Here is a 27762-nt window from a genome sequence, read left to right on the forward strand (position 1 = left end):
GCACCCTTAAGTGGGTAATTAGAAGCTGTTTACTTCTCAGGATTCAATTAAAAGCCTTTTATTTTCAAGGCTGAGTTGAGAACTCCTTCTGTGGTGGAATTAGACAGGGGGCTTACACACCTTTGGCTACATTGTGTGTTGATGGTGACTGTGCTGTAGGTAGGTCCCCACATATAGTCACACCACTGCAGAGCTAACGACTCACTAATTTTAAACGCATTCAGCTGCCAACCCAACAGCCTTTGATATAACTTTAAATGCTATTGGATTTTAATCTTCTTGAGTATTTATATATTTTTTCTTCTCTCATCCCTCCAAAATTAATCCTAGAGTTTTGAGAATCTGGGAACTTGGGCAAAGGAGAAGGCAATGTAGCAGACCAAGAAATTTGAAATCTCAATTCACTACTGTGTCACCCAAAGACAATGTACCTTTTTTGTTTGCACTGACCCAGATCAAGTCATACAATCACGTGAGTAACAGAATACAAAATCCAGGTGTTATTACTGAACACCAAAAGTCTGAAAAGTAATTAAACGTGTTCTAGCTTCCGTGGCGGTGTCATTTACTCTAACATGCCTATGTTCTTAAGCCTCTCTGTTTACATTACCGGCACACACTGTTGCACCATACCCACACATCCATCAGCTGGGACCCGGGAGAGTGTATTTTTCCAACTGATCCTTAGCATTAGCTGTCAGCTGCACAAACCTTCCCTTCCTTTCTGCATCTGCTGCCCTGGAATGACAGAAGCTTCTTGCAAGAATAGCTCCCGGGGAGCGTTCCTGACAGATGCGCGCTCTGCTCTAGCAAGGCGCTCGCTGGAAAGTTTCTTCTAACCGCTCACACCCGCCTCCGATCCGATCCCCGAGCTGGCAGGACGCGAGCTGGCTGGGACTCCTCTTGACAGAGGAAGGGCTGTCACACCCTCCTAGGCTGCCCAATACAAGAAACAATCTTGCAGCCAGACTCCTCCACCCCCAGCGAACAGACCGAACAGAGCGGTCCAACAGACCGCTCTGGTGTTTCGAGAACACCGAAGTCCCCTCCCTGCTATAGGGAACACGCGCTCTGCTCTGCAGGAAACCTGGGCACTGGAGGTAGATGGGATGGGTGGCTGAGGGTAGAGCCGGGGCGCAGGAGGAAACCAAACGCCGGAGGCAAACGGGGCGCAGGAGAGGGGAGATTGGGGGCCGCGGGAGGGGGCAGGGTGGAAGCCGGGCGCGATTGGGAGCCGAGGGGAACTGGGCACTGGAGCCAAGCGGGCTCTGGAAGGGACGCGCGGGCAGAAACCCGCGAGCGCCGGGGAGGCGCTTGCTTGGCGATCTGCCCCGGACTCCCTAAAGCCGCAGAACCGCCGGTGGAGGCGGGGTGCGAGGAGTTGGCCGGGCCCGGGAGAGGGGGGGTGTGGGGGGGAACCAGAGAGGGGCGTGCCTTCGCCAGGATTGGCTGCAGGAGCCTGACGCGAGGCCCCGGGGGTTGGCTCGGGGGAGTGGGAGCCGGGTGGGGTGGGTGCTGGGTGCCGGGGCTGCGGGCTCCGCGAGCTCAGAAACATGCTGAGGTCCCGGCAGCTGTTCCAGCAGCGACAGCGGATCCAGCAGCAGCGGCGGCGGCGGCGGCGGCGACAGCGCACGGCTCCGGCGGGGAAGGCGCCCGGCGCCCATGCCTCCGGCCCCGCGCCGCGGCTGCCCTGACCTGGCCGCGACCTCCCTCCGCGCGCCCCGCCGCTTGGGCCTCTGGGGGGGTTCCCCAATCGCGGCCCAACTCCGCCACACCCCTCTCCCCAGGCCTCCGCAGCTCGGCATGGGCGCGGGGGCGCTCGCCCTGGGCGCCTCCGAGCCCTGCAACCTGTCATCGGCCGCGCCGGTCCCCGACGGCGCGGCCACGGCGGCGCGGCTGCTAGTTCCCGCGTCGCCGCCCGCCTCGCTGCTGACCTCGGCCAGCGAGGGACCCCCACTGCCGTCGCAGCAGTGGACGGCCGGCATGGGCCTGCTGATGGCATTCATCGTGCTACTCATCGTGGCGGGCAACGTGCTGGTGATCGTGGCCATCGCCAAGACACCGCGGCTGCAGACGCTCACCAACCTCTTCATCATGTCGCTGGCCAGCGCAGATCTGGTCATGGGTCTGCTGGTAGTGCCGTTTGGAGCCACCATCGTGGTGTGGGGCCGCTGGGAGTATGGCTCCTTCTTCTGCGAGCTCTGGACCTCGGTGGACGTACTGTGCGTGACGGCCAGCATCGAGACCCTGTGTGTCATCGCCCTGGACCGCTACCTCGCCATCACGTCGCCCTTCCGCTACCAGAGCCTGCTGACCCGCGCGCGGGCGCGGGCCCTCGTGTGCACCGTGTGGGCCATCTCGGCGCTGGTGTCCTTCCTGCCCATCTTCATGCAGTGGTGGCGGGACAAGGACGCCAAGGCGAGCGGATGCTACAACGACCCCGAGTGCTGCGACTTCATCATCAACGAGGGCTACGCGATCACCTCTTCCGTCGTCTCCTTCTACGTGCCCCTGTGCATCATGGCCTTCGTGTACCTGCGGGTGTTCCGCGAGGCCCAGAAGCAGGTGAAGAAGATCGACAGCTGCGAGCGCCGCTTCCTCAGCGGCCCCGCGCGGCTGCCCTCGCCCGCGCCCTCGCCCGGGCCCCCGCTCCCTGCCGCCACGGTGGCCAACGGGCGCGCCAACAAGCGGCGGCCCTCGCGCCTCGTGGCCCTGCGCGAGCAGAAGGCACTCAAGACGCTGGGCATCATCATGGGCGTGTTCACGCTCTGCTGGCTGCCCTTCTTCCTAGCCAACGTGGTGAAGGCCTTCCACCGCGACCTGGTGCCCGACCGCCTCTTCGTCTTCTTCAACTGGCTGGGCTACGCCAACTCGGCCTTCAACCCCATCATCTACTGCCGCAGCCCCGACTTCCGCAAGGCCTTCCAGCGCCTGCTCTGCTGCGCGCGCCGGGCCGCCTGTGGGAGCCACGCGGCCGCCGGGGACCCGCCGCGCGCCTTGGGCTGCCTGGCGGTGGCCCGGCCGTCGCCGTCTCCCGGGGCCGCCTCGGACGACGACGACGACGACGACGAAGACGACGTCGGGGCCGCGCCGCCCGTGCGTCTGCTGGAGCCCTGGGCTGGCTACAACGGCGGGGCGGCGGCGAACAGCGACTCGAGCCCGGACGAGTCAAGCCGCGCGGGCTGCTCCTCGGAATCCAAGGTGTAGGGCCGGGCGCCCCTCCCCGCCTTCCCCGGCTTCCCGAGTCAGGGCGCGGGCTGTGCGCTCCAGGAGCAAGAGAACCCGGGAGCCCTGAACCGCTTCCCCGGGAAAGAGGTCTGTGTTTACTCGAGACCGAAAGCAGGTGAACTCGAATCCCGCGAACCTCGTCTGCATCATCCAAGGGCAAATAGGAAAGCCACGGACCGTCGCACAGAAAGGAAAGTTTGGGGAAAGGTGGGAGAAGTTTGGGGAGGGGTGGGAGAGTGGCCTGCTGATGGTTCTTGGGGTTCTTTTTCCAGTTTGTGGCCCGGCCTTCTTCTGTGTGTGCGTGTGATGCATCTTTAGATTCTCTCCTCCCCCCCCGCCCCCACCCCGCCACGTGGCTTTTAACACTTTCTGCGATGACTGGGAAGGGAAGGGAGAAGCGTTAGGAGATAAAAGTCTCTCGACTTCGCTTCCATCCCATTCCCGGGAACAGGAGCGGTCAGCCAGAGAGAGAGGAGAGAGAATGACACTTTCTCAGGACGTTGCTTCCTTTTGCTTTTCAGAGAAATTGCATTTTAATTTCTGAGGAATGATTTCTCCTGTTCTGAAAGCCGAGGGCAAGGATGGATGCAAAAATCGCGTTTCAGGAAGTTTTATGCTCTTCTTGGAACAAGCCTCACCTTGATTCCCTTTCGGAGGGCAAGCGGGCTGTCCCTGAACGCCTCCTCGGTGGTCAGGCTGAGGGGTTCCTACCTCACTCACACTGTGCACATTGCACAGCCAGATAGAAAGACTTGTTTATATTAAACAGCTTATTTATGTATCAATATTAGTTGGAAGGACCAGGCGCTGAGCCTATGTGACATGTGACTCTGTCCATTGAAGACAGGACAGAAAAAGGAAAAAGAAAAAAGGAAACAATTCAGATTACTGCACATGTGGTATAAACAAAAAATCAAAACAAAAAAGCCGTGATTCAAAGTGGCATTTTTTTGCACAGTATTAGGAACTGTAAAGTCCACAGAAGACGTTATTTGCACAAAAAGAAATTAAATATTTTTTAATGGGGGTGGGGTGGGGCAGATTCTAAAAACTAAAATAAAATTCAGACTCTATCTCTGTTGTCTGTTATGTTATTGAGCTAGCGATTTATTGGAAAAATACCTTTTTATACTCTTTTATCATGGTACTGTATCCATATTATAAAAAATTATCTTAAGGATTTTTTTTATTATTTTTTTATGTCCAAAGGCACACGTGAATCTGCTGGTGAAATTTAGCACTTGTGTGTAAATACTATTTCCTCTGTGTGCTTTACCAAGTATTTATACTCTGGTGCAACTAACTACTATGTGAGGAATTTGTCCATGTGCAATAAATACCAGTGAAGCACAAAAAAAGATTATGTACTGTGTGTCTGTAAGGGGGGTCAGTGATAATGGAAAAGACAGTTTGTTTTGTTCGAAATATAGACTGGATTTCCCATAGAGCTCTTTTAATAGCTTTTCATGACTCAAGAGCATAGCAAAATGCCTCTAAACCAAATAAGGCGTGCACCTACTGAGAGCTGCAGACTTGCCCTACATTTTCACAGCCGGTTTCAGAATATTCTAGACTACTTGGAGGTGTTTTCAAGATCCCATCTGCCACACTTGACTTAAGAAGTAACATTTGGGTTTGTGCATCTTCTTTAAAAAAAAAAAAAAATTGAGTCAGGTAGCTCAGCTGCAACGTCAGACAACGCAGGAAAGGAGACCAGCCTGTGGAACCATCACTGCCTGCTTGGAATTTGGTAAGTGGCATTCACGGCTGGCTTTTGTTTTCCAACAGAAGATCGCAGCCTGGAGGTGTACACATGTATCCAGGGACTGTTTAGAATGCAAAATGCTTTACTGGTTAAGTGAAAATTCATAAAAGAGCCTTGAAGTAAAGACTTTTCTCTTGTGTGATTAAATAGACCATTTCAGTGGAAATTCTGGCTGGGCAGGTAACTGGGAGAAGTAAATCTGAAGTTTTAAATTTTCCTAACAAGGTTATGACACCCTCAATGGATAGTTTTCCTAAAATTAGTTCCTAAGGAAAGTATAGTGAAATTCTATCTTGTGATTAATTCTGCATTCTCCAAAATAACTTCAAGTATTTCTCTTTGTATTTTTAAACAAGCTTTTCATGATCGTATAGTAAGGAAACCAAAGTGAAGAGTACAAAGTTCTGGCTTATACCAAGATGAAACATAAACAAACTCTTCTCTACCAAGGAAAGTCAAGACCAATTATCCTTTTTCTGTAATGAGATATTCTAAGGACCAGGACAGAGGAGAGTCTTCTGAGAAAGGTTAATGTTGCCGATGTTTTAAGAGACCAGCGGAAAGTTGCATGAACAGTAGCCATTTCAACAAAAGCTGCTATGAAGTTTAACCCCTTTCTCCAGGAGGAAAAAAAGGGGGGAGGAGTGGAGCAGGAGATGGCAAGACTTACTTAAAAATAGAAAGATAAATACTTGAAGAATCGTATTTTGGAAAACGTAAAAATCGATTTTTATCCTTTCCCCAAGGAACAAATACTGTCCATTTCTATCCTCCCTTCCCCCAGAGTATGTAAGTCACATTTTCTTAGGGATTTTGTTCCTCTTTATTTTAAATCACACAAGATTAATAGACAATGTCTGGTTTCATCTGAAGAAACACTCAAATACCAGGTAATGCTTCACTTTCCTGTTTTGTCTAGATAAGTCTTTACATTTAAATAAATTTTTCCAGCCCCAAGCTTACATATAGATCTGTCAAACTTTAGGTCTCAAAATCACAAAAGTCCTATAAACTTTAATAACAAATATAAATATATATATATATATGGATATATATATATATATAAGTAACTGTTTAGTATACAGATCTAAACTCTTTAGTGAGTTAGAGGAAACCACTATAATTCTGGGGCCAACTTATATGTTGTTTAGTTGCTAAGTCATGTCTGACTCTGTGACCCCACAGACTGTAGCCCACCAGGCTCCTCTGTCCATGGGATCTCCCAAGGCAAGAATATTGGAGTCAGTTGCCATTTCCTTCTCCAGGGAATCTTCTCAACCCAGGGATGGAACCCATATCTCCTGCACTGGCAGGCAGATTCTTTACCACTGAGCCACCCTATCAACCAATGTTGTTTTGAAGAAGACATTGACTTGTCGTAGAAATATAGGAACCTGGGCTGCCAATCCACATAGCTATGGCATTTGGAAGAGAAAACTGTCCATCCTGTTTAATCTGTTGTGACCATGCACAACAGAAGTGACAGGAGGGAGTTAGTGAGCAGGCAGAAAAATCAACCTTACCCCCTAGGTTTGTGTGTAACAGTACCGAAGGCATAAACCTTAAAATTAAAACAGTGAACATGTGACCAGGATTCACTGACTTGCTGCATTTGAGATTATGCTTTGGTTGCACACTGTAAAGTTCTCCGGATATGACATGACGATATTCCAGCTTCTATAAATTCTCCCTCCAGTGTAGGAATGTATACTTAGTATAGCAGATAGCTTCATCCTTTGGTGAGCTTGCCAATATAAAACTTTGCAAATAGAGCTTATTTTTTCAGTCTAGGCTTTCTTTGGAACTGGAATTATTAATAACTTCTAAGCGGCTATTGTGAAACCTTTCCTTGTTAAGCACATTTTCCTAGCTTATTTTAATTTCTCATTTTGTTGAACGTGCTGACTTCCTCTGGCAATATGTAAAATTGCCAGGCGGAAATTCTGCACTCAACGCCTCAGGATGATATTAGCAGTCAAATTTTGAGCAAGAGCTTCTAAGCAACAGTCAAAATGAAAATTATTAAGTTTTGCTATCATTTGTGAAAGACTTGAAAAAAAAGTTGTTGTTGTTTTTTTTAACAAAGCTGGATCTATTAGTTCTCTGGAAGGAAAAAAATGTTAACCTTAGCTGTAATTCAAATTAAACACATTGGCACAGATAATTTAGTTTTATTTGTACATTTCTGGTATAATGTGCTGAGAAATACTAATTCTTTTGACTCCCTGCCAATTTGCTACTAATCAAAACGGAGAAGATATGCACTGTTTGGATTATACCTAAAAATAGTTGTGCTGCAGTCACATCAGCAAATGGAATTAAATTAATTTCGCTTTCTTCTCCTGCACACACACCCTCCACATTATTTAAATTTCCATCTTGAATACTGCTTTTGAATCTTATAGTCTGTGAATGTGTCCCAAATTGCACTGCTACATTGCAATTATTTTAAAGCAAATTCTGTCAAACTACTTTTCAAGAAGTACACCTCTCCTGAAATTCCAATTTCTACCCTGCTCTCATTTAAAGAGTCTCTACTAAATAGTCCATATAATGTAATCAAAGAAGTATTAATACTATGAATAGATACTTTGTGGATTAATTTACCTTCCAATAGTCTTTTTAACATTTCATGGGAGGAGGGAGAGGGTTTCTGAATCAGTAAGACTTGGGTATTTGATGGAGCAGTTAATAAGCTTTCAAATGCAATTGCTCCAATGATAGACTGGAAAACAGCTGCTCCAAGGAGAAGCTGACACTATTCTGGCAATATTAGAGCATGATCTCAGCAGTCATCTTAGCAGTACCCAAGGAAACCTGGAAAGTCACCGTCTACACTCCTTACACCTTTGTCTCACTTTCACGTTGCCTTCATTCTGAACGCACCTCCATCTTCTGTACCTGAGAGAGTTCTAGTCTTGGACCAACCACATACTCACCAGCCCGTCTCTTGAGCATGTCTTCATTTCCTCTTGAATGAACTAGAACCATCTAGAACATTTAGTTCTAGATAAATTTGTCTTCCTAGAAGCATTAAAATCTCATGAACGGTTTCCTAAAACTCTTGATTTTCAACATCTCTCAATACTTAGAATTGTTGTTTTCTTCTCGCTCAACATTCCCTGGCTCATAGCTTTTATTAGTATCAGCAAGAGTACACTGTTTTCTTCCTGTTTATGACATAGAACTTACCTCTGGTGCATTTTAAATGTCTGAAGTTTGGATTTCTTCTTGAGAATTTCAGAGTTGCTCATAATTATGAGTAGAAAAAAATTTAAACTCTTGTCTGTACCTTTCCTATAAAAAGTCTTCATGTTGAGTTTAATATTTGGGATGTGGGGCTTTCTTAACAGACTTTATTTTCCTGTTTATCTCTATTTTTCGGTTAACTTATGACCTTGTCAGTTTTTCGGCATCCTGATTGCAAAAGATAACATGAGCTATTCCACCTTCAATTATTTTGTAAATTAGTTTTCCTAATCATTATTAAGCTAGCTGATTTGAGGGAATTGTGGGTAAATTTCTACCAGAGAAGCTCAGAAAACTTGTTCAAGCAGACAGTCTAAAAAGACTGGCTGTTCTGGCTCCTCTGTATTTACTGCTGTGCCCAGTGACCTTGGGGAAGTTAGTTGGTTTCCCTGCTGCTCAAGTTCACTTCCCACAAAGCCTGACTATTAACCTTTGTTTGTAAATCCCTTTGAGATGCTCTGATAGAAGGAGTTCATAGATTTGCAAAGTCTATCATTACTAATACTTCCTCCTGACCTTCTTTTCCCTTTCCCTGCAACTCCACCCACAAAATCCCTGTTTTTCTTTAAGTGAAAAGAACAACTAAGAATAGCAAAAATACACATAATACCCCATGCATCCCAACAAACAGTCCTTCACTTATTATTATACTTAAAAGTCCACAAAAACCACAACTGAATAAAATAATCTTCCCAAACATCGGATTAGAAAACTTGTTTGCTCTATGCTAAGGAAAAGTGGCTGTTTAATGATTCTGAACCCACAGCCACTTTAAGAAAAGTAAGTCAATTTGGAAAGTTACTCAACTCTACTGATTTTGCATTGAGTCGTAAAGGGTAAAAGCAACTCTCTAGATGGTTCCCCTTTTCCTGGAAGAGCAATTCAGAGATGAACAGTGCTGAGAGCAATGGCAGTCTGTGTTTTTGTTTACCTCTTTGTGACTTGCAGAGCATTGAGTTTCTTTGTTCCCAACTTAATAAACAGTGACAAACCTACAGGAACTTACTGACTTAAAATATCTGTTATGCTAACTATAGAAACTCACCTACAATCTTGAGGTCCTAGTTAAAAATGCTTTTAAACAGTAAACATTAATGTCCCAATGACATTTTCTGCACTGCAGAGATTTTTTTCTAAAGCCATTCAAGGTAACGGTTTAATAAGATGCTCTTATAAGGAATTTCTTGTGCTTAAATGATTCTATGGTCAATCTTGAAATAATGTGTGGAGTTTTTTTTTTTCCCTTAGAAAAGGCATAACTAAGTAAAATAAATTGAAGAAATTTTGGCATGGGAAGGACCTTGATAGGTAAACACCACCATACTATATATAAAACAAATAATCAACAAGGACCTACTGTATAGCACAGGGAACTCTACTCAGTATTTTCCAATAACCTATATGGGAAAAGAATCTAAAAAGAATGCAAATATGTATGTGTATGTGTGTATGTGTGTGTGTGTGTGTGTGTGTGTGTAACTGAATCACTTTGCCGTACACCTGAAAATAATACATTGTAAGTCAAATATATTACAATATAAAATAAAAATTAGCTTTTTCAAAAAATAAAAGATATGGTCCAAAAAAACCCCAAACACCCCCATACTCAAGAATACCTAGAGATCAGTGCAGACCAAGACTGATGTGATTTAATTTGAAGTATAAAGACCTGGGGACTTCCCTGGTAACTCAGCTGGTAAAGAATCTGCCTTCAATGCAGGAGACCCAGGTTTGATTCCTGAGTCAGGAAGATCCCCTGGAGAAGAGAATGGCTACCCATTTCAGTATTCTGCCCAGAGATCCTATGAGAGGAGCCTGGTGGGCTACAGTCCATGGAGTCGCAAAGCGTTGGACACAGCTGAGCAACTAAGCAGAAGCGCCATGATATTAATACATACGAACAACAGGGCCCTCCCCTTCAGCTTTCTATGTGTTAATTCCATTTCCTATTGTAACCAAATTCAAATCCTTTCATTCCTCCTGTTGTTCAAATGGGAATCCCATTACCTCCCAGTTACAGGGATTTTTCCTGGCTGGAGACTGGGATGAATTATAGCACAGGGCAGTGTTCAGTGCAGCACCAGACCTGGTGGCACCAACATGTCATCCTTCAGTAACTGTGCTGCTAATTTTTTTCAACATTACCAGGTCACAAAACTCCAAGGATCTGAAAAAATACTGTACCGAGTGACAAAGGGCAATATGAAAATTGTAAGTCCTTATAGTACTGCAAAAGCATTCTTGCAAGCACAGGACAATATCAATTTTACTCAAACCAGGCAACCAGTATAACTCCCTCCCCAAACAGCAAACATTTACAAGTCTCTTCAAACTTTTGGAGTGTTAATATACCTATATGGAGAAATAATTTTTTTCACAATAGAGGTGCTCAGAAGACCCCTGGGCAACTTAACTATTTGAAGGATACCTGTGATTAGTTTTTGAGTTGTGATTCATATGTTTACCTGTTCCTAAAAGATTGAGGGTACTATGTCCTCAGTGACTGTGCTATATGGGGTACATCCCCTGAAAACACTGGGCCTAATCCCAGAGCAATCACACTCTGGCTAAGGGGATCAGACACTCACAAGTTAAAAGTGACAAAGAATGAGGCAGATGTGGCTACGTGCCAGACATGTGGCCAAAAAAAAGGGCTCTAGACCAGCTCTATCTGGTAGAAAACAATGCACGCGGTAGAGTTCAGGTCCAAGATGGAGGAGTAGGACACACACTCCTTTCCTCCTGCAAGAATACCAAAATCGCAATTGATTGAACAACCATTGATAGGAGGATGCTGGAACCCACCAAAAAAAGATTCCCCATGTCCAAAGACAAAGAAGAAGCAGCAATAAGATGGTAGGAGGGGCGCAGTTCAGTTCAGTTCAGTTTCAGTCGCTCAGTCGTGTCCGACTCTTTGCGACCCCATGAACCGAAGCACACCAGGCCTCCCTATCCATCACCAACTGCTGGAGTCCACCCAAACCCATGTCCATCGAGTTGGTGATGCCATCCAACCATCTCATCCTCTGTCATCCCCTTCTCCTCCTGCCCTCAATCTTTCCCAGCATCAGGGTCTTCTCAAATGAGTCAGCTCTTCGCATCAGGTGGCCAAAGGATTGGAGTTTCAGCTTCAACATCAGTCCTTCCAATAAACACCCAGGACTGATCTCCTTTAGGATGGACTAGTTGGATCTCCTTGCAGTCCAAGGGACTCTCAAGAGTCTTCTCCAACACCACAGTTCAAAAGCATCAATTCTTTGGCGCTCAGCCTTCTTCACAGTCCAACTCTCACATCCATACATGACCACAGGAAAAACCATAGCCTTGACTAGACGGACCTTTGTTGACAAAGTAATGTCTCTGCTTTTTAATATGCTGTCTAGGTTGGAGAGATGCAAACATAATAAAATCAAATCCCGTATCTGCCGAGTGGGCGACCCACAAACTGGAGAACAGTAATACCAAAGAAGTTCTCCCACAGTTGTGAAGATTCTGAGCTTTGTGTCAGGCTTCCCAGCCTGGGGATCCTGCAAAGGGACTGAGACCCCCAAGGAATCTGACTTTGCAGGCCAGTGGGGTTTGATTACAGGAATTCCATAGGACTGGAAGAAACAGAGACTCTTGGAGAGTGCAAACAATGCAAGCTGTATAATTGATTTTGTATATCCTAGCAGGCACTTTATTTGAAACTCTTTATTTTATACTGGAGTATACCCAATTAACAAAGTTGTGATGGTTTCAGGTACACAGCAAAGTGACCCAGCCATACATTTACATGCATCTATCCTCCCCCACTCCAGTACTCTTGCCTGGAAAATCCCATGGACGGAGGAGCCTGGAAAGCTGCAGTCCATGGGGTCGCTGAGGGTTGGACACGACTGAGTGATTTCACTTTCACTTTTCACTTTCATGCATTGGAGACGGAAATGGCAACCCACTCCAGTGTTCTTGCCTGGAGAATCCCAGGGACGGGGAGCCCGGTGGGCTGCCGTCTATGGGGTCGCACAGAGTCGGACACGACTGAAGTGACTTAACAGCAGCAGCATCCTCCCCCAAACTCTGATGGATAGGATGGCATAAACTAGAATTTTGGTGATGTAGTAGATCTTGGATAAGGTGATTAAGTGTTGTGAATAGCCATTCTACAAGAAGCCACAAGGGGAAGAAAACTGCTTAAACAGCAGCACAGAGGTGTAGATAGTTGAGATGAATCTTTAGACAATGACTAGCCAATTGCAGACAGTATATGCATTGATGAAGCAAATAGAAGATGAAATTGGAAAAGTAATTCCAGAGCAGATCAGAATGTTAATGCAAAAGTGTTGATCTCTAAACTTCCCTGAAGCCTGCAGATTGATGAACAAGTGTCATGACACAAGCAGTAGCTGAGAGAGATTGACTTGGTATCAGAGGCAGGACAGCTGACTCTCACATCTTAAACTTCAAAATAATTTTGAGTTAAATAAATTCAATAACCATATTTTATAAATCAAAAGATTAATATTTATATAATCTCATATAGTAAACATGAGCTCATTATTAAATTGGCTTTCTGGCTTTCATATATCAACCCCAGGGGCTGACTCAGAGAAATGCATCCTTAACAAGCATGTTTCTTTTTTTTTTTTCCTTTTGTGTGGCACACAGACTCTTCCTTATATCTCATGAGTTTAGTCGCCCCGTGGCATGTGGGAATCTTCGTCCCTGACCAGGGACCACACCTATGTTCTCTGCATTGGAAGGTGGATCCTTAACCACTGGACCACCGTGGAAGTCCCCCAAGCAAGTTTCTGAGAGCATAAGGCTGAGGGCCTGGTAAAGCCAGAAGGTTCTGCCCTCCTTTGGAGGTAAGGTATATGAGCTCAGGTGATTTTTTTCGAGAAAACAGGTAACCAGTCTTGATCAAGTCAAGGTGCCTGACTCCTAAGTCCATCTGTTCTTCATGTCACCAAACCACATGTCTGTTCCCAATAAGACTGGAAGCTCCCTTAGGATAAAGGCCTCGTCTTTTTATCTTTGACTCTCTAATACCTGATACATTGCCGGGCACAAGGTATGAACTCTGAATTTTCATTGACTGGATTTAGCTGGAGGCAGAGAACCAAGGTCTCTGACTTCTGCAGCAATCTAAGCACAGAGTGTCAGCAGGTCTTGCTAGAGCAGTTCACTGTGAGATGTGATGGAACCCTCCATTTCCTTTGAAATTCAGATTTTTTAAAAAAACTTTTATTTTTTTAAATAAAATTACTCATGAAAACATTCTAAAAATGTACAGTTTTTCATTTTTAACAAAGTATAATAAAATGTAAAACCCCCCAAAACAGAATACTTGACATTTACAATTGAAATTCAAATTAGCAGAATATTAAATATTTACAAAGCTATATCTTTTAAAAGTATTTATAAAGTTATGTGCAATTTTGTAGAACTGACATAAAAGAATGACTCACTCAAAAGTGGAAGAATTCTTCTTCATTCCTAAAAAGAAAATATGTCCAACAGAAGTTGTGAAGATTCTTGAGTACACAGGGTCTTTGGTACTGAGATTGAAATTCAGATTTTCACCATCAGACAAAAATAAGTTTCTCTAAGAAAGGTGCTAAGCCTCAAATTGCAACATATATGGGGCATTCTTTGCTAATGTTACAGGACACCATGAGATTATTTCCCAAATATTTCCAAGAAATGGATTTATTTCTAGAAATCGCACATAGACTACTGGAATGTATTTCAGCAACATAAATTCAGTGAATGTGAAGGTGGTATACCCTGTATGAAAATGTCCATAATTATTCTTTAAAAATTGGCATTTCACTAAAATTGTTAAATAAGGACTCTATGTTCTAAGCTCTCGGTTCAGTTGTTAATGTGTAGAATACTTGATTTATTTGTTGTATATTGTATTCTATTTTAAATGTTTTTTTTTTCCTTGCTAACTGAAAGATTTATAGCCATTTATCTTACTAGGCTTTACAAGGAAAAAGCCCCTTTCCCCACCCCATGTTTTATTCCTGAACCCCATCAGTCAATATAGCTAAGATAATCAAATTCTGTTTCACTGACTTATAGATTTCAGTCTTAAATTTTATTTCTGCATTCCTGTCCTATAAGAAATAACAATATATCTATTAAAAATGTATTTGGAATAACAAACATCAGAGCCCTCTCAAAGATTGCATATCTCATGTAAGTCTTTTCCACCTGAAACAGATTCATAATCATTATCTTCCTATCTTAACACAAGAAAGAGTTCATGTTGACTCTTTAGCTGATTTGAGAGAAATTATATGGATTCTTGTCTTTTGACAACGCATTAGGACTTTGCTGGTATACATTTTTTAATGTATGTGTGTACTCAACACTGTAGAGTTCATTTTAAATAGCATTTCATTTTCATTACCTTGCCCAGATTAATGTTTGTAACATACACCTGAAAAATTGGGTAGGGAGGGCAGTAATGTGGAGTCAGATATGAGGAACACACCCAGGGGTGTCATGACCTTCCAGCATTTACAGGTCCTCAGTCTTGAACACTCAGAGACATATTTGGTAAGAATGCATTTCTCTGGATCATCTCCTGAGATTATAGATAACATCAGAGAGCCAGTTTATTGTAACTGTCGTAAACCTATTACACTCCCTTGAACATGATCAGATCTTCTGTCTATACCCAGGGAAGAAAATTATGATCACAAGGTTGCTTAGTAAGCATGGGGTCAGAACGAGGAAACCTGGTTGCAAAACTTAACAGTAAGGGCATCTGGCTAAGGTTTATCCATACATTCACTTCTACCATGCGCTGGAATACCAGAAGTCTGCTGGCTTTTCTCCGACTCTCTTTTCTCCCCTAGATAGGGCATGGATGGGCACTGACAACAGTTGGCTCCCTGTCTCTCTTTTTTCTATCACCAATAGCCACTGCACTCTTCCTTGCCCCAGCAGATGCCTTCTTCCTTTATAGAAGTTAGGACAGGTAAGCAGGTCATCGTCAAGTCTTGTTGATGTAGCTGTTTCTTTATAAGGACAGCATATCTCCACTCTCATCCATTTTTTGGGATTAATGGAGGGTGGGAGTGGGGAGAATATTTTGCTGGCTTCCCTACAACACTGAAATTAAAGCATATCCCCCATAGAAAAGCTCCTGGTTCCATCTTCACATTATGGAAACCCAGGGTTGTTGTTTTATTCAATTTTAAAAATTTCAGTACAATTTTTAAGGGCTGCTTTCTATTCACAGTTATTACAAAATATCAGCTATATTCCCTGTATTGTAAAATATATCCCTGAGCCCATCTTACACACAGTACTTTGTGCCGCTCTGCCTCCCCGCTGGTAACCACTAGTTTGCTCTCTATATGTGTTAGTCTGCTTCTTTTTTGTTGTATTCGGCAGTTGTATTTTTTTAGATTCGACATGCAGGAGATATTATGCAGAATATGTCTTCCTCTGTTTTATTTCACTTAGTAAATGCCCTCCAACTCCATTCACATTGCTGCAAATGGCAGGTTTTCATTCTATTCTTTGGCTGAAGAACATTCCATTATGTATATATAGCCTACCTCTTTATCGATTCATCTGTTGAGGGACACTTAGGTTGCTTCCGTATCTTGGCTATTGTAAATCATGCTGCTGTGAACACTGAGATGCAGGTATATTTTCAAATTAGTGTTTTTGTTTACTCAAACGTACACTGAGGAGCGGAATTGCTGAGTCATGCGGCACTTCTGTTTTCAGTTTTCTGTGATACCTCCATACTGTTTCCCATAGAGGTTGCACCAATTTACATTCCCACACACACTGCACAAGGGGAACCCAGGTATTTGAGTCTCTTAATCCTGCTAACAAAGATAGCATTATTCCTCTTTCACTCAATGATATGATCTCTGTCTTAAAATACCTTAGATGTATGTCCATCTAGCCAGTCAAGCTTTCTCTCTCTGATTTGCATATTAGATGAATTTGAACTCTAAATGCATGTTCCTGATCCATATGGTAGAAACCTGTTAGCTACATTTGACTCTGAAAATGCTGCTTTCTTAGGTCATCTTAGCCTGGAACTCTGAACAGATGTCTAAGAGTTGAATCCAGGAGAGAAAAATGGTGATTTTTGCAATGGCACTGAGGGATTAGATTCACGACCTAACTCATTTTAGATTATAATTTTAGAGCATGGAAGATGCAAACTTTGCAATTTGCATGGAAGATGATTATATTGTTAGGCTGTTTTCAACCAATGCCATAAAACATTGTCATTTGATTAGACTGCAAATACAAATATTTACCTACTATGCACTAGGCATAGTAGGTAAATATGGAGCAAGACAGACACACAGGCCTCAGAATGAAGCAGCTACTCTGTATCATGTTTCTCCCACATACACTCAAAGCATTAGCAGAAACAGGGTGAACAAGCGCTTTTTAAAGTTCTTCCTCAAAGATCAGAAATAACTTGCTGTGTGCCAGTCCAGTTTGGAGAGATGAGTACTTTGTTCCTCTTTTAAGAGTGACCACACAGATACCAACACACAAACTTATAGAAGATTTTTTAGGCAAAATATATGGTCCAGGTCCACAGACTTTTACCTGGGGTCCCATGGGGGCAGATGTGTTTTGGAATTCAGAATTTGTGGGCTTCTAAGAAGACAATAGGGTGCATAGACTACATATTACAGAACGTCCTAAGCAGGGTGCAGGTCAGCATTCCATTATCAAACATGAATGTCTCTGCAGTGAAATGTATGATTATTCATACTGAGTAGATAAATAATAACTATAAATAGTCTCATGCCACTTCAGGTCAGATCTTGCTGCCAAATGAGTTCAAGTCAGGTCACATTTACTCTCAAGTGAGTTACAGAAAAATCTCCATCTTCAGAGCTCTCTAGATTTGGTTACTAAGAGTGAACCTGTATTATGAACTATTCTTTTGTAAAATGTCATCTACTCATTAGGAAGGCAAGGAAACATTTAAACCTACCAAATAAGTTAAATCAATTAATTTACAAGTAGTATTATTTAGCAAATACTGTCCAATGAGGAATAAACACAGTTATTTGAATAAAAACAAGTATTTAAAAAATGGCAATTACAGGGAGATTTGAACTAATAGGTTATATCCTGTTACCAGACTTTAAGAATGGTGGAAGTCTTGATAGTGACGGGTGATCAACATTTTTGGAAACAATTAACAAGAGCCAATATGTTACATAGCCAACCCACTGCTTGTCAGAGGCAACATATCAGCTATGAAAATATTCTTGATTAGTACAAGGCTAATTTCAGAGAATCTCAGGATTGGCATCACTTTAAAATAAGTGTAATCCAACCACCTCTTAGAGCAAAGAATCTTATCCTTAGCTCACCAAGCCCTTAAAGATTACAAAAGGAAAAAAAAAAGAAGGGGAAAGGTTATGATCTTCACCCCAGAAAGATGCACCCACAGGATAAGTGTCACAATCTTTTCCAAGGGATGTATCGACCCTGAGATAAGAATCCCTGCCTTAGATGCTTGCCATATTTGAAAAGAAAGCTAATGTTTTATCATTTCACAGCAGTCTTAGTACCCTGGAGAGCCTCTGTATTTTAAGTTGCTCATAAATTGACTGTGGTCATATGTGTTAGTGGCTTCCATGACATTTATCTCAACTTATGATTTTCTATGCAATATTTATAGGATAAATAGTTTTGAACTCCCTGTGACCCTTTATTGCAAAGGTTGAAAAGAGGAAGCATGATGACAATTTTTTGGCTTTTCTTTTTATGTTTTTTATATCCCATATCATATATAACTCAGAGGGCAGAGAAGAAGAAAAAGAAATCCCCTAAGGAAAAGATGTAATTTTCCTACTAATAAATTTATCAAGAATCAATTTTCAATTTGACATTAACTGGGATAGGATATGGCGTAAATTTTCTAAGTGTGAAGCTGTCATGGAAGAAAGGGATTGGTCTCTGGCATCAGATCATGATTTAGATTTGTCAGTATTAGGCACACCATTTGTTTTCTTTGACGTTTTAGGCATCCCATAGGAGAGGATTCTGCATACGTTGCAGTAAACACTTCTTTCTATGCAGTTACCCAAACAGTTCATCGAGAGCATCCTTCTCAATTTTAGCATCTCAAACACTCTGACTCACCAACACCAGTACCCAGGCACATCCACAGAAGGAGTGCATGAACTCCACAATCACATAGAAAAGACGGATTTCTCTTTTTGCAAGAAATTAAGAAAGCAATGGTTCCTGCCAGACATGGACAGAAAAACTGCCCTGCAGTCTCTTTCCAACTAGTCTGGTGAAATTGAACATAAGCTGTTCTAAGGGCAAGGTGGATCTTAGCTGAAATCTCACCCTGTTACTAGGCATCTTCCACTAGCTTGCCACACCATCTTCATGTCCACCCAAGGACTATGCAAGGAAAAAGCCAGGCAGGTCAACAGGATCACAGCCAAGTCAGATGACAGGCTCCCCGCCCTTCCTACACGTAATCACACCATCAGGCTCAGCCCAGGGCCCAAGGAAAGTGATGCAAAGCCATCCTTAGGTCAAGTGGCTAAGGGATGTGGAGGATTTCCCTTCCCATTGTTATCCTTGAGGACCACTGCTTCACCTCTCCCAGTAGGAGAAAAACTCTCAGTCATAGTAATTCTCATGTTTGACTTGTTCCTGTGCTGCTCTTCAGTGTCAAAGACATACCGTGAACATTACAAAAGATAGAATCAGATACATCTTGAAAACGTCATGCTCACTTAAAGAATCAGACACGAACGCCATATATTCCATGATTCCATTTGTACGAAATGTCCAGAATAAGCCAGTCCATAAAGACAGCATGTAGATGGATGGATGCCAGAGGCTGGGAGGAGGGGTCATAGAGAACATTTAATGGATGTGTAGTTTCCTTTGGGATGATGAAAATGTTCTGAAACTTAAGAGTGACGATGATTACCTCTTTCAACATGTGCTAAATATAACTGATTTTTGAGCTTTCAAATGGTTAAGATGGTGAATTTATGGTATGTGTCTTTTACCACAATAAAGAGAAATCTGAAAGGATCCTTTTCTTGCAATTTCATTTCTGTAGACAAAAACATACATATAAGGTAAAGATTGGGGAAGATTCTTCAACAAAAGACGAAAGGGAGGGAATTTATTCTAGCTTCAAAAATAGTCATTTATTTTTATCAAATTTTTATCAAATTTATTTTTGGAAGCAAGCAAGGAAGAATCTTCGTCTTCATGAGCCAATGCAATTCCCTCATCTCACAATTCTAAGGGGGCTTCCCAGCTAGCGCTAGTGGTAAAGAATTCACCGGCCAGTGCAGGAGAAATAAGAGATGCAGTTTCCATCCCTGGGTCAGGAAGATTCCCTGGAAGAGGGCACAGCAACCCACTCTGGTACTCTTGCCTGGAGAATCCCATGGACAAAGGAGCCTGGTAGGCTACAGTCCATAGGGTTGCAAAGAGTCAGATATGACTGAAGTGACTTAGCATGCATAGTGCTAAGAAGTTAAGGCTTTTGTGGTAACCTGGCCTTGGGAGCAGACATCCAGCTTTGAATCTGGTTCTGCCAGATTCTGGCCTACTGGTCTACATGGAGGAATGCCATCTTGACAAATCTTAATTTCCCAGAAGAGAAAGTCAAAATGAATATTTATAGGATTTTAGGATCTGGTCTCAAGTGACTTGGCTTCCCTGGCACCTCAGCAGGTAAAGAATCTTCTTGCCAATGCAGGAGATGCAGGTTCAACCCCTGGGCTGGGAAGATCCCCTGGAGGAGGAAATGGAAACCCACTCCAGTATCCGTGCCTGAAAAATCCCATGGACAGAGGAGCCTGGTGGGCTACAGTCCATGGGATAGCAAAGAGTCAGACAAGACTGAGTGACTGAGCACACACTCACTCAAGCAACATATAGCCAGTCTTCCGATGTGGAGCTGACTGAGATTGGGTGGAGTTCAGAGCATCAGAGAAACAGTGAAGACAGCAGGGCAAGGAGACTGAAACAAGTCTTGACTAACTATTGTCTGGATAGCCGGCTGTTCACCTGTTGCTTTGGATAAATTGATCTGCAAGAAGCAAAGTGTGAAGTTATTATTGGTTTACAGCCTTGTTCCTGAGGGCAGGTTCCTGGAACAAACAAGCAAGTCATGTCGACTTGCGTAGTCTCAGTTTCAGGCTCTAAGAGTTCTGTCCTGTGTGATGTAGGGGGTCTCAGAGGCTCTATAGTTATATGTCAAGCATATAACCAGCACCTACATTCAATAAATCATTTATCTGCTCCCCAATCTCACCACCACTCCCACTAAATACTTACTCCTCGATGATGAATCTCAGCCAGAACTAGAACCAAGTCTTCCACCTTGGATTCTAGAACCCTCACCATGATTGAGTTGGGTTCCACTTCTCCTGGCATAAGCAAGTTTATTCAACCACAATAAAAAGCTCCAAATCTTTTTGCCACACCGAATGAAGAAGCCACAGAGCCAAATGTTTACGATGCCTGGGTCCCAGGCTTTCTGTCACTGAATCTGTGACCCTAGGCTAATTATTTGCCTCTTCAAGCCTCACTTCCTTAGGTGAAGAATAAGGGTGGTTATGCTTAGCACTCAGTATATATTCAGTTAATTTTTTAAAGTAATAAATCCACACTCCCAAATTCTAGTTTCAATTCCTTTTCTAAGGTTTGACAGAGAAGACTTTCATTTTGTTTTGCACATATTCCTGATCTTCTGGGAGGACCTGGGTGTGGCTCTCAGGATGCTGAGAAAGCAGTCTTTCCAGTGGCATCCAGAGACTGACCTACTCCAGAGAATGACACAGAATCCCTTGGGACATGAGGGACCCCCAGAGTTTAAACCAGAAAAGTTCACACTGTTTAAATGGGCAGCCCCAAAGTTTGATGATCTGATTTTGTTGCTGTTCAGTCACTGAGTCATGTCCAACTCTTTGTGACCCTATGGACTACAGTTCATCAGGCTTCCCTGTCCTTCACCATCTCCGAAAGTTTGCTCAAACTCATGTCCGTTGAGTCAGTGATGCCATCCAACCATCTCATCTTCTGTCACTCCCTTCTCCTCCTGCCCTCAATCTTTCCCAGCATCAGGGTCTTTTCCAATGAGTTGGCTCTTTGCACCAGGTGGCCAAAGGATTGGAGCTTCAGCTTCAGTGTCAGTCCTTCCACTGTTGACTTTCATGAAGCTTAAATTCTCTTTCTGAATACTTGCCTCTTCCCCTTTCCTGTAACGTTCATCACCCTTCATGAGCAAAACTGTTGACATTTTAATTTTTTTTTTTTTGGCCACACTCTGTGACGTGTGGGATTTTAGTTCCCCAACCAGGGATTGAACTGGGCCCTTGGCAGTGAAGCAGAGTCCTGACCACTAGACCATCAGAGAATTCCCCACCGTTGACATTTTTAGCTGCTACCTTTCAACATGATTTACTGCCTACGGGTCAAGTACAACAGTTTTTGTTTCAGTATTTATTTATATAAACTAGCAGTCTGTCTGACCTGTAGAACTAACCACACCCACATGGCAGGTTAAATCTATGACACAAGAGTATTGTAAATAATTCCTATTCTGGACACTTCCAATGGAGGCATCAGAAAAGAAGGCCCCCAAACTAGGTATTGGGACTGCCATGGGTTCTAATGCCCTCTGCCCCTGATAAGTTTGGGGGAATAATTTTATATCTTTTAACCACAATGTTGAATCTGAAAAAGACTGCTGGTTGAATAGGGTAACAGCTAAGATCTTTTCTTATCTCTGATGATCTGTAGCTACCTACTTTAACCAGGGATGTTTTCCTGAAAGTTCATGATCTCCTTGAAGGCAAACTCAATAACATTCTCATGGGTTTTATAAGAGATTAAAGTTAACAGGTTAATGGATATCTTTCTGTCCAGAAACATTTATTGCACTCTAACTAGAAGCCAGGTATCACCACAGGTAATGGAAACAGACGAGTTGCTAATCCTGACCCCCAGGGAGAGCTCACAGCCTGGTGGATGAGCAGCCAGTTAAAGCCCCAAATTGAATTATGCAGGGTTTACTCTGAGGCCCCCAAAGAGGGAACAGACTGGAAAATAGTCGGGGACAATTAGGCAGAGCATCTTCCACAAGCTATCAAGGGAGCTGGAACTTGGTTGATTCTGTAGTTTTTGCCAAGATGAAAAGGGCATTCCAAGCAGAGCAGAGAATTTTCCAAAAGCACAGATGCAAGAAAGAATAGGCTGGATTCTGAAGACAGCGAGAACATTTGCATGGCTGGAGCATAAGGCTGCCAAGGCTAGTGCAGTGGGAAAGAGACTCTGGATAAACAGGCAAAGGCTAGACAGGGAAAGAGTTTATAGTTCTTACCAGGAATTTTGAAGTTCATTCTGAAGGGCAGAGAGAATCATTGAAGGTGTTAAGTAAAAGAAGCCCCAAGTTAGATTCGAGTTCCATCACACGTACTGAACAAGGACAGGAGGAATGGACCAGTGAATAGAACTGGAAAGGGGGAGATGGGTGAAATGAGTCAAGACGATGAGAGGAGGCCATAAATTACAGAAAGGATGGCAGGACCAGTAGCAGGTTTTGTTGGGGGGACACTCAAGGAAACAGAGTCAGATGTGTAGTTGGAGGTTCTTGAGTCTCATTTGGACACACAGAGTGAGAGGTTCACTAAGGCTAGATACAGAGGTGTGGGAATTGTTGGAGCACCTCTGGGGAGAAGTAAAAAGCGAAAACTTTCTAATACTGTAAACAAAAATACAACAAAATAAATAAGAAAATAATGGTACGGAAGGCACAAACAATTTCTACAGTTTTCCTTAGGCTGTTTCCTATGTCTTCACAGATAAGCATTTCTTTTTTATAGCCAATTCTGACATTAGATAATAGCAAGTAAGAGGAGTACAGGTTCACAACAAGATTACAGAACAGACTGGACATACGCAACACACTTAGGGGGTCACTGCCTCCCGTCATCCCAGATGGGACCACCCAGTTACAGAAAAATCAGGGCTCCCACTGTTGTACATTATGGTGAATTGTATAATTACTTCACTATATATCACAAAGTAATAATAATAGAAATAAAGTATACAATAAATGTAAAAGAAAGAAAAAGGAAAAGGGAAGTTTCTGGAATGATTAAATATATACACATATGCATGCAAATATGTGTTCGGCATTTGTTTAGGTGTCTCCTTCCTCATTCTAAGGAAAGATGGTACATCAGCTTTAAGCCAGGTGAGTTGCCCAAGAATAGCTAGGAAAAAATTATATTAACTTCTTTCTATTTTAGTTTGTTGTCCAATGTATGTAGGACTTTGCCCTCCATCCCTGAAAGAATGTGTTTGGCCCCAAGGACTTGGTATCAGGCAGACAGCATATTTCTTACTTTAGAAGTGGCACTGTTAGAATAAAGAGCCTGAGAACCGGAACTGTTGCCAGAAATAGCCGGGTCAATTCACCCACTTCCAAGAAGGTCACCCAGCTTCAGGACAGGGTGCAGGCAGATTGAAGCAGAGTCTTGGCACTGCCACTGCTCTGTCGGTCGGTTGCAAAACTCATGCCTCTTAGTTGCCTTGATTGAGAGAGTGCTGGTGTCGACCGGGCATTTGCTGTTTCTCTTGTTACACTGCTTTCCCAGCTGTGTCACTGTTCCCAACTGACCTCCCCTAAGAAGCCAGTCTCCCTTCTGTCTTTAACAGCTACCTGTTGAGAATCCTATTTTTAATGAACAATTAGAACCTCAAAGCTGTCATCTGTCAGGTTTTAAATGTTTGTTAAAAAGAGAGTCCCAGACACATAGTCATTAGACGACAGAAAACCATAAACAATAGCAAAAGCCAGTGACAGCAGGAGGTGTTAATTATCTGAATTCGTTACTATACCTCGGCTGGGAAAGGGAGGGCCAGACTCAGAAGCAAATCATAAAGAAATGGAGGGTTGTGGTCCTTAACGGAAGCAGTTCTACTGGCCCATGAGAAACTATTAACACATCCCTGGGGACATCCTGTTCGTATTAGTAACTGTAGCTATGCTTTCGTGGAGGGGGCGCTTAAACTAGGAATTGGAAAAATAGGGTATTATCTCAAGAACAGTATGTAACTCGGGAGAATGCTTTGAAACAATAAGTGATTTTTCTTTAGTGTTTCTTATTTTATGTAACACTACACTAAATGCTCCTACAGATCACATTGCTTGGTCTGAAAGAATACTGTGATACAGGTCCTGTGTCAGCTCATTTTACTGATGAGGAAACTGAGGCTTTGTGAGGTCAAATGACTTTGCCCAAGAATCCAGAGCTGGGGAGTGGCTGCCAGAGCTCTGGGGATCCAAGCACTTTTCTCCGGAGCCTTCCCTCTCTTTTTCACACGACTGCCCTACCTAGAACACCAAAATGCCCTTTTATGGATACTAAAATGGGCACACCACCTCCCCACCCCCATCCCATTGGGCTCTCATTCCTGCTGCACTTTATCAGATGGGTGGAGACTTGGCTTTCCTCAAGTGACTAACTCTCCCTATCCTCTTTAGCTGGGGAGAGGAGGTGGGGGTTTATTCCATGGCCCCATTCTCCCGACCTCAACATGGTACCATGATGACCTGGGTCATCACAGACACTCAAGATGTCCAAAGATACAAATCCAAGGACACATCTACACTTCTTCATTAAAGATCACATTTTTAATATTAGTAGCTTCTTTTGTGTCATCCAATTTCCTTTCTCAGGCCAACACATTTTTTTTTCTGTTCCCACGCACAATGGAATATGTGCTTTTCTTTCTGAGCTATACCCTATGTAACTCACGTCCATGGTCTTGCTCCCACAGTATTTCTCTACCATTTCCCTGATTTTTGGAAATTGAAACCTCCATATATGGAACCCTAGGACAGAATAGACTATTGAATTCAGTTGAGCAGAAGACCTTTAAATAGCAGCCCCTGGTACACTGCACTACATGTAGTTAACAAGCACCGCAGGGGTGGGGTGGGGAGGGGGTGGAGGCAGTACAGTCCTGACTAATTGACAATCACTCAAAAATTAATACAAAGCATCTCTGAAATGCAAATTGTTAAGTGTTTTTTGAAACCTGTCTATATGCCTGTGCTGAATACAACACACAAAAACATTTCCAAAGAACTTATTGTCTGATTACACTCAAATGAATAATTAGAGGAAAATGTGATACATAATCAAGTGTTAAAATGTACAGAAGGTGATTCAATTGATCAAAGTCTATTGTGTGATCACATTTCAGATACACATCTACAATACAAAGTGAGCCATCATTTTCTTGGTTAAAAATTATACAGAAGTTCATAATTTTCTATGGGAAGCTTTGAGGTCAGGCTTAAGACAGCAGGCTAAACACCAGTTTTAGCCTGATGTCTTTCTTCCTGGTATTTAGGCTTTCCTTTTATTTGAACTTCATTTTAATATCCTTGAATTATTTAATAAGAAATGCAGTCACTATAACCACAAATGGGGTTTTTCATTGCATATCAAAATTATTTCCTCATTACCTACTTGCTCCTTAGAAGTTGTTTTGAAAACGTACTCTCTAAGATAATACTTTTCTTAAGATTTTATTTTGGGGATCTAAGTAACAATAGCCCTTTCTCCCTCCATCTCCTGAAATTCATCTGCTGGGAACCCTGGTGCCACAGAAAGGATTCTCAAGCTCTCCGAGAGAAAATACCTGATAAACTTTACAGCCAACATCAGACTGGAGAAGAGAAGACAAGCGCGGCTGGGAGAGGACCATACACAGAGGCCTTCTAAATTCCTTTTTCATTTCTAGTGCTGCAGATAAGTTTTTCCATGAAGCAGTCCAACCCCTGTTCCTGCAAGACCTGTTTTTTTTTTTTTTTTCCAATAAGTCGGTAAACCAACTGAAACTTCTGTCAAGTCTGGTGACTCTGTATAAATGGGTGCAAATATAACTTGACATGTTAATTTCTTTCTAGAAAACAATTTATATCCATAGAATCATGGAATCCCATAGCTGAAAGGACCTTAACAGTCACCCAGTCCAAACACCCATCTCATGCTGGAATTGCTCATTTCTAAAGAAATCTGTTTTCCGAGAAGCTGAGCTGAAGTCCCAGAATCAGATGTCCTGCTCATCTCTGTCCCATTAAGGAAGTTCAGTGTGAACATCATCTCATTGGTGATTATTTTTGCTGGGTGGTATGGATAGATCACGAGGGATAGGTTTAAAATGGATTGCTAACAGGTTGAACTAGAAATTGATTTTTTTTTTTTTGCTCACCCCAATGGCCAAGGTATACTTCTGTATATTTCTATTTTTCTTTTCTTTACAGAAATATCTGTACTTCTGAAAATTCTGGCATGTTTGTCATTTTATTATAAATCTCCTCTAAATAGATGGAGTTTTGAAAAATCTATCAGTCACCCATGAAACAGGATGAGTAGTTTGAAATTGAAGGCCTGCAAAACTGACCAGAACAGAATAAATACATGAACTGGCAGACACACAAGAGATGAAAAACCCAAGGACAGTAGCTGAGAGAGTGTCCTCGCGGACACATGCTCACAAATTGGGGCCAGCTCAATCGATGGATTGTGGGGAAAGGAGACCAGAGTTTCTGAGAACTGTTTAGTAGAGAGTCTTGCCAGACAGGAAGCTCTAACCTGTCCAGTGACCAAGAGAATTAAGAGAGTCCTGACTTCATCTCCAGACATAGGAGCCAAAAAAAGAAACCTGATGTCAGACTATAGGCCTGATTAGCAAATTCAGCTGAAAAGAGATAAGTCGACTAAATGAGATAGAATTACTTGTAATAACCTTGGTGTATTTAGTCTGTATTCCCCAAACTTATATGATAGTGCAGTAAAAAGTTTTACTGCAAATGGTTATGTTGATTAAGCCAACATGGGCTTCCCAGCTGGTGCTAGTGGTAAGGAACCCACCCGCCAATGCAGGAGATGCAAGAGACTCTGGTTTGATCCCTGGGTTGGGAAGATCCCTTGGAGAAATGGCAACCCACTCCAATATTCTTGCCTGGGAAATCCCATGGACAGAGGAGCCTGGCGGGTTACAGTCCATGGAGTCGCAAACAGTCGGACACGACTAAGCACACACACCTCATACTGCTTGTCAACATGGAGAAGGGATTCCAGGAAGGGGAAAAGAGTACAAGAGCAAAGAAAGAAAACTGGTCCATGGAGGTGCAACCGGCAGAAAGCACCATTAGTAACAGCAGCCCAGGAGTTTCTGTCTCATTCTCACCCAAGAATTAAACAGAAAGACCTTATGCAAAGGGTCAGATTTGATTTTTCTATCATTGGAGTTTATATTTGTTTCCATCTCCACAACAACTGCTTCATTTACGGCTGACAAATCTATAATTGAGTTCAATTGAACTCAACTGGGCTTTTTCCATTTCCTTAAACGTTTACACTTTATTAAACAGGAGGATAAAGAAAATGGGAAAGTATAGATAATTGGCAGCAGACATCTATATAGCACTAGCTACTAGAATTTATTAATACTAATAC

The 27762-nt window shown here is 42.9% G+C and overlaps 1 protein-coding gene across 1 annotated transcript; it reads left to right on the forward strand.

Annotated features, from left to right (window-relative positions):
- The first annotated feature begins 1635 nt into the window (after positions 1-1635).
- Positions 1636-27010, forward strand: ADRB1 (adrenoceptor beta 1). Its single transcript, XM_061403542.1, has 2 exons — positions 1636-4978; positions 25908-27010. Exon 1 carries the CDS (start codon positions 1663-1665, stop codon positions 3205-3207), a length of 1545 nt encoding a protein of 514 aa, XP_061259526.1. The 5' UTR covers positions 1636-1662; the 3' UTR covers positions 3208-4978; positions 25908-27010.
- The last annotated feature ends 752 nt before the right edge of the window (positions 27011-27762 follow it).

This window comes from Bos javanicus, chromosome 26 (genome assembly GCF_032452875.1).
Source record: "Bos javanicus breed banteng chromosome 26, ARS-OSU_banteng_1.0, whole genome shotgun sequence".
In the NCBI taxonomy this organism is placed as follows: domain Eukaryota; kingdom Metazoa; phylum Chordata; class Mammalia; order Artiodactyla; family Bovidae; genus Bos; species Bos javanicus.

Excerpts from the sequence above, each read along its gene's own strand:
- ADRB1 (XM_061403542.1), top strand. The coding sequence starts at position 1,663 with ATGCCTCCGGCCCCGCGCCGCGGCTGCCCTGACCTGGCCGCGACCTCC.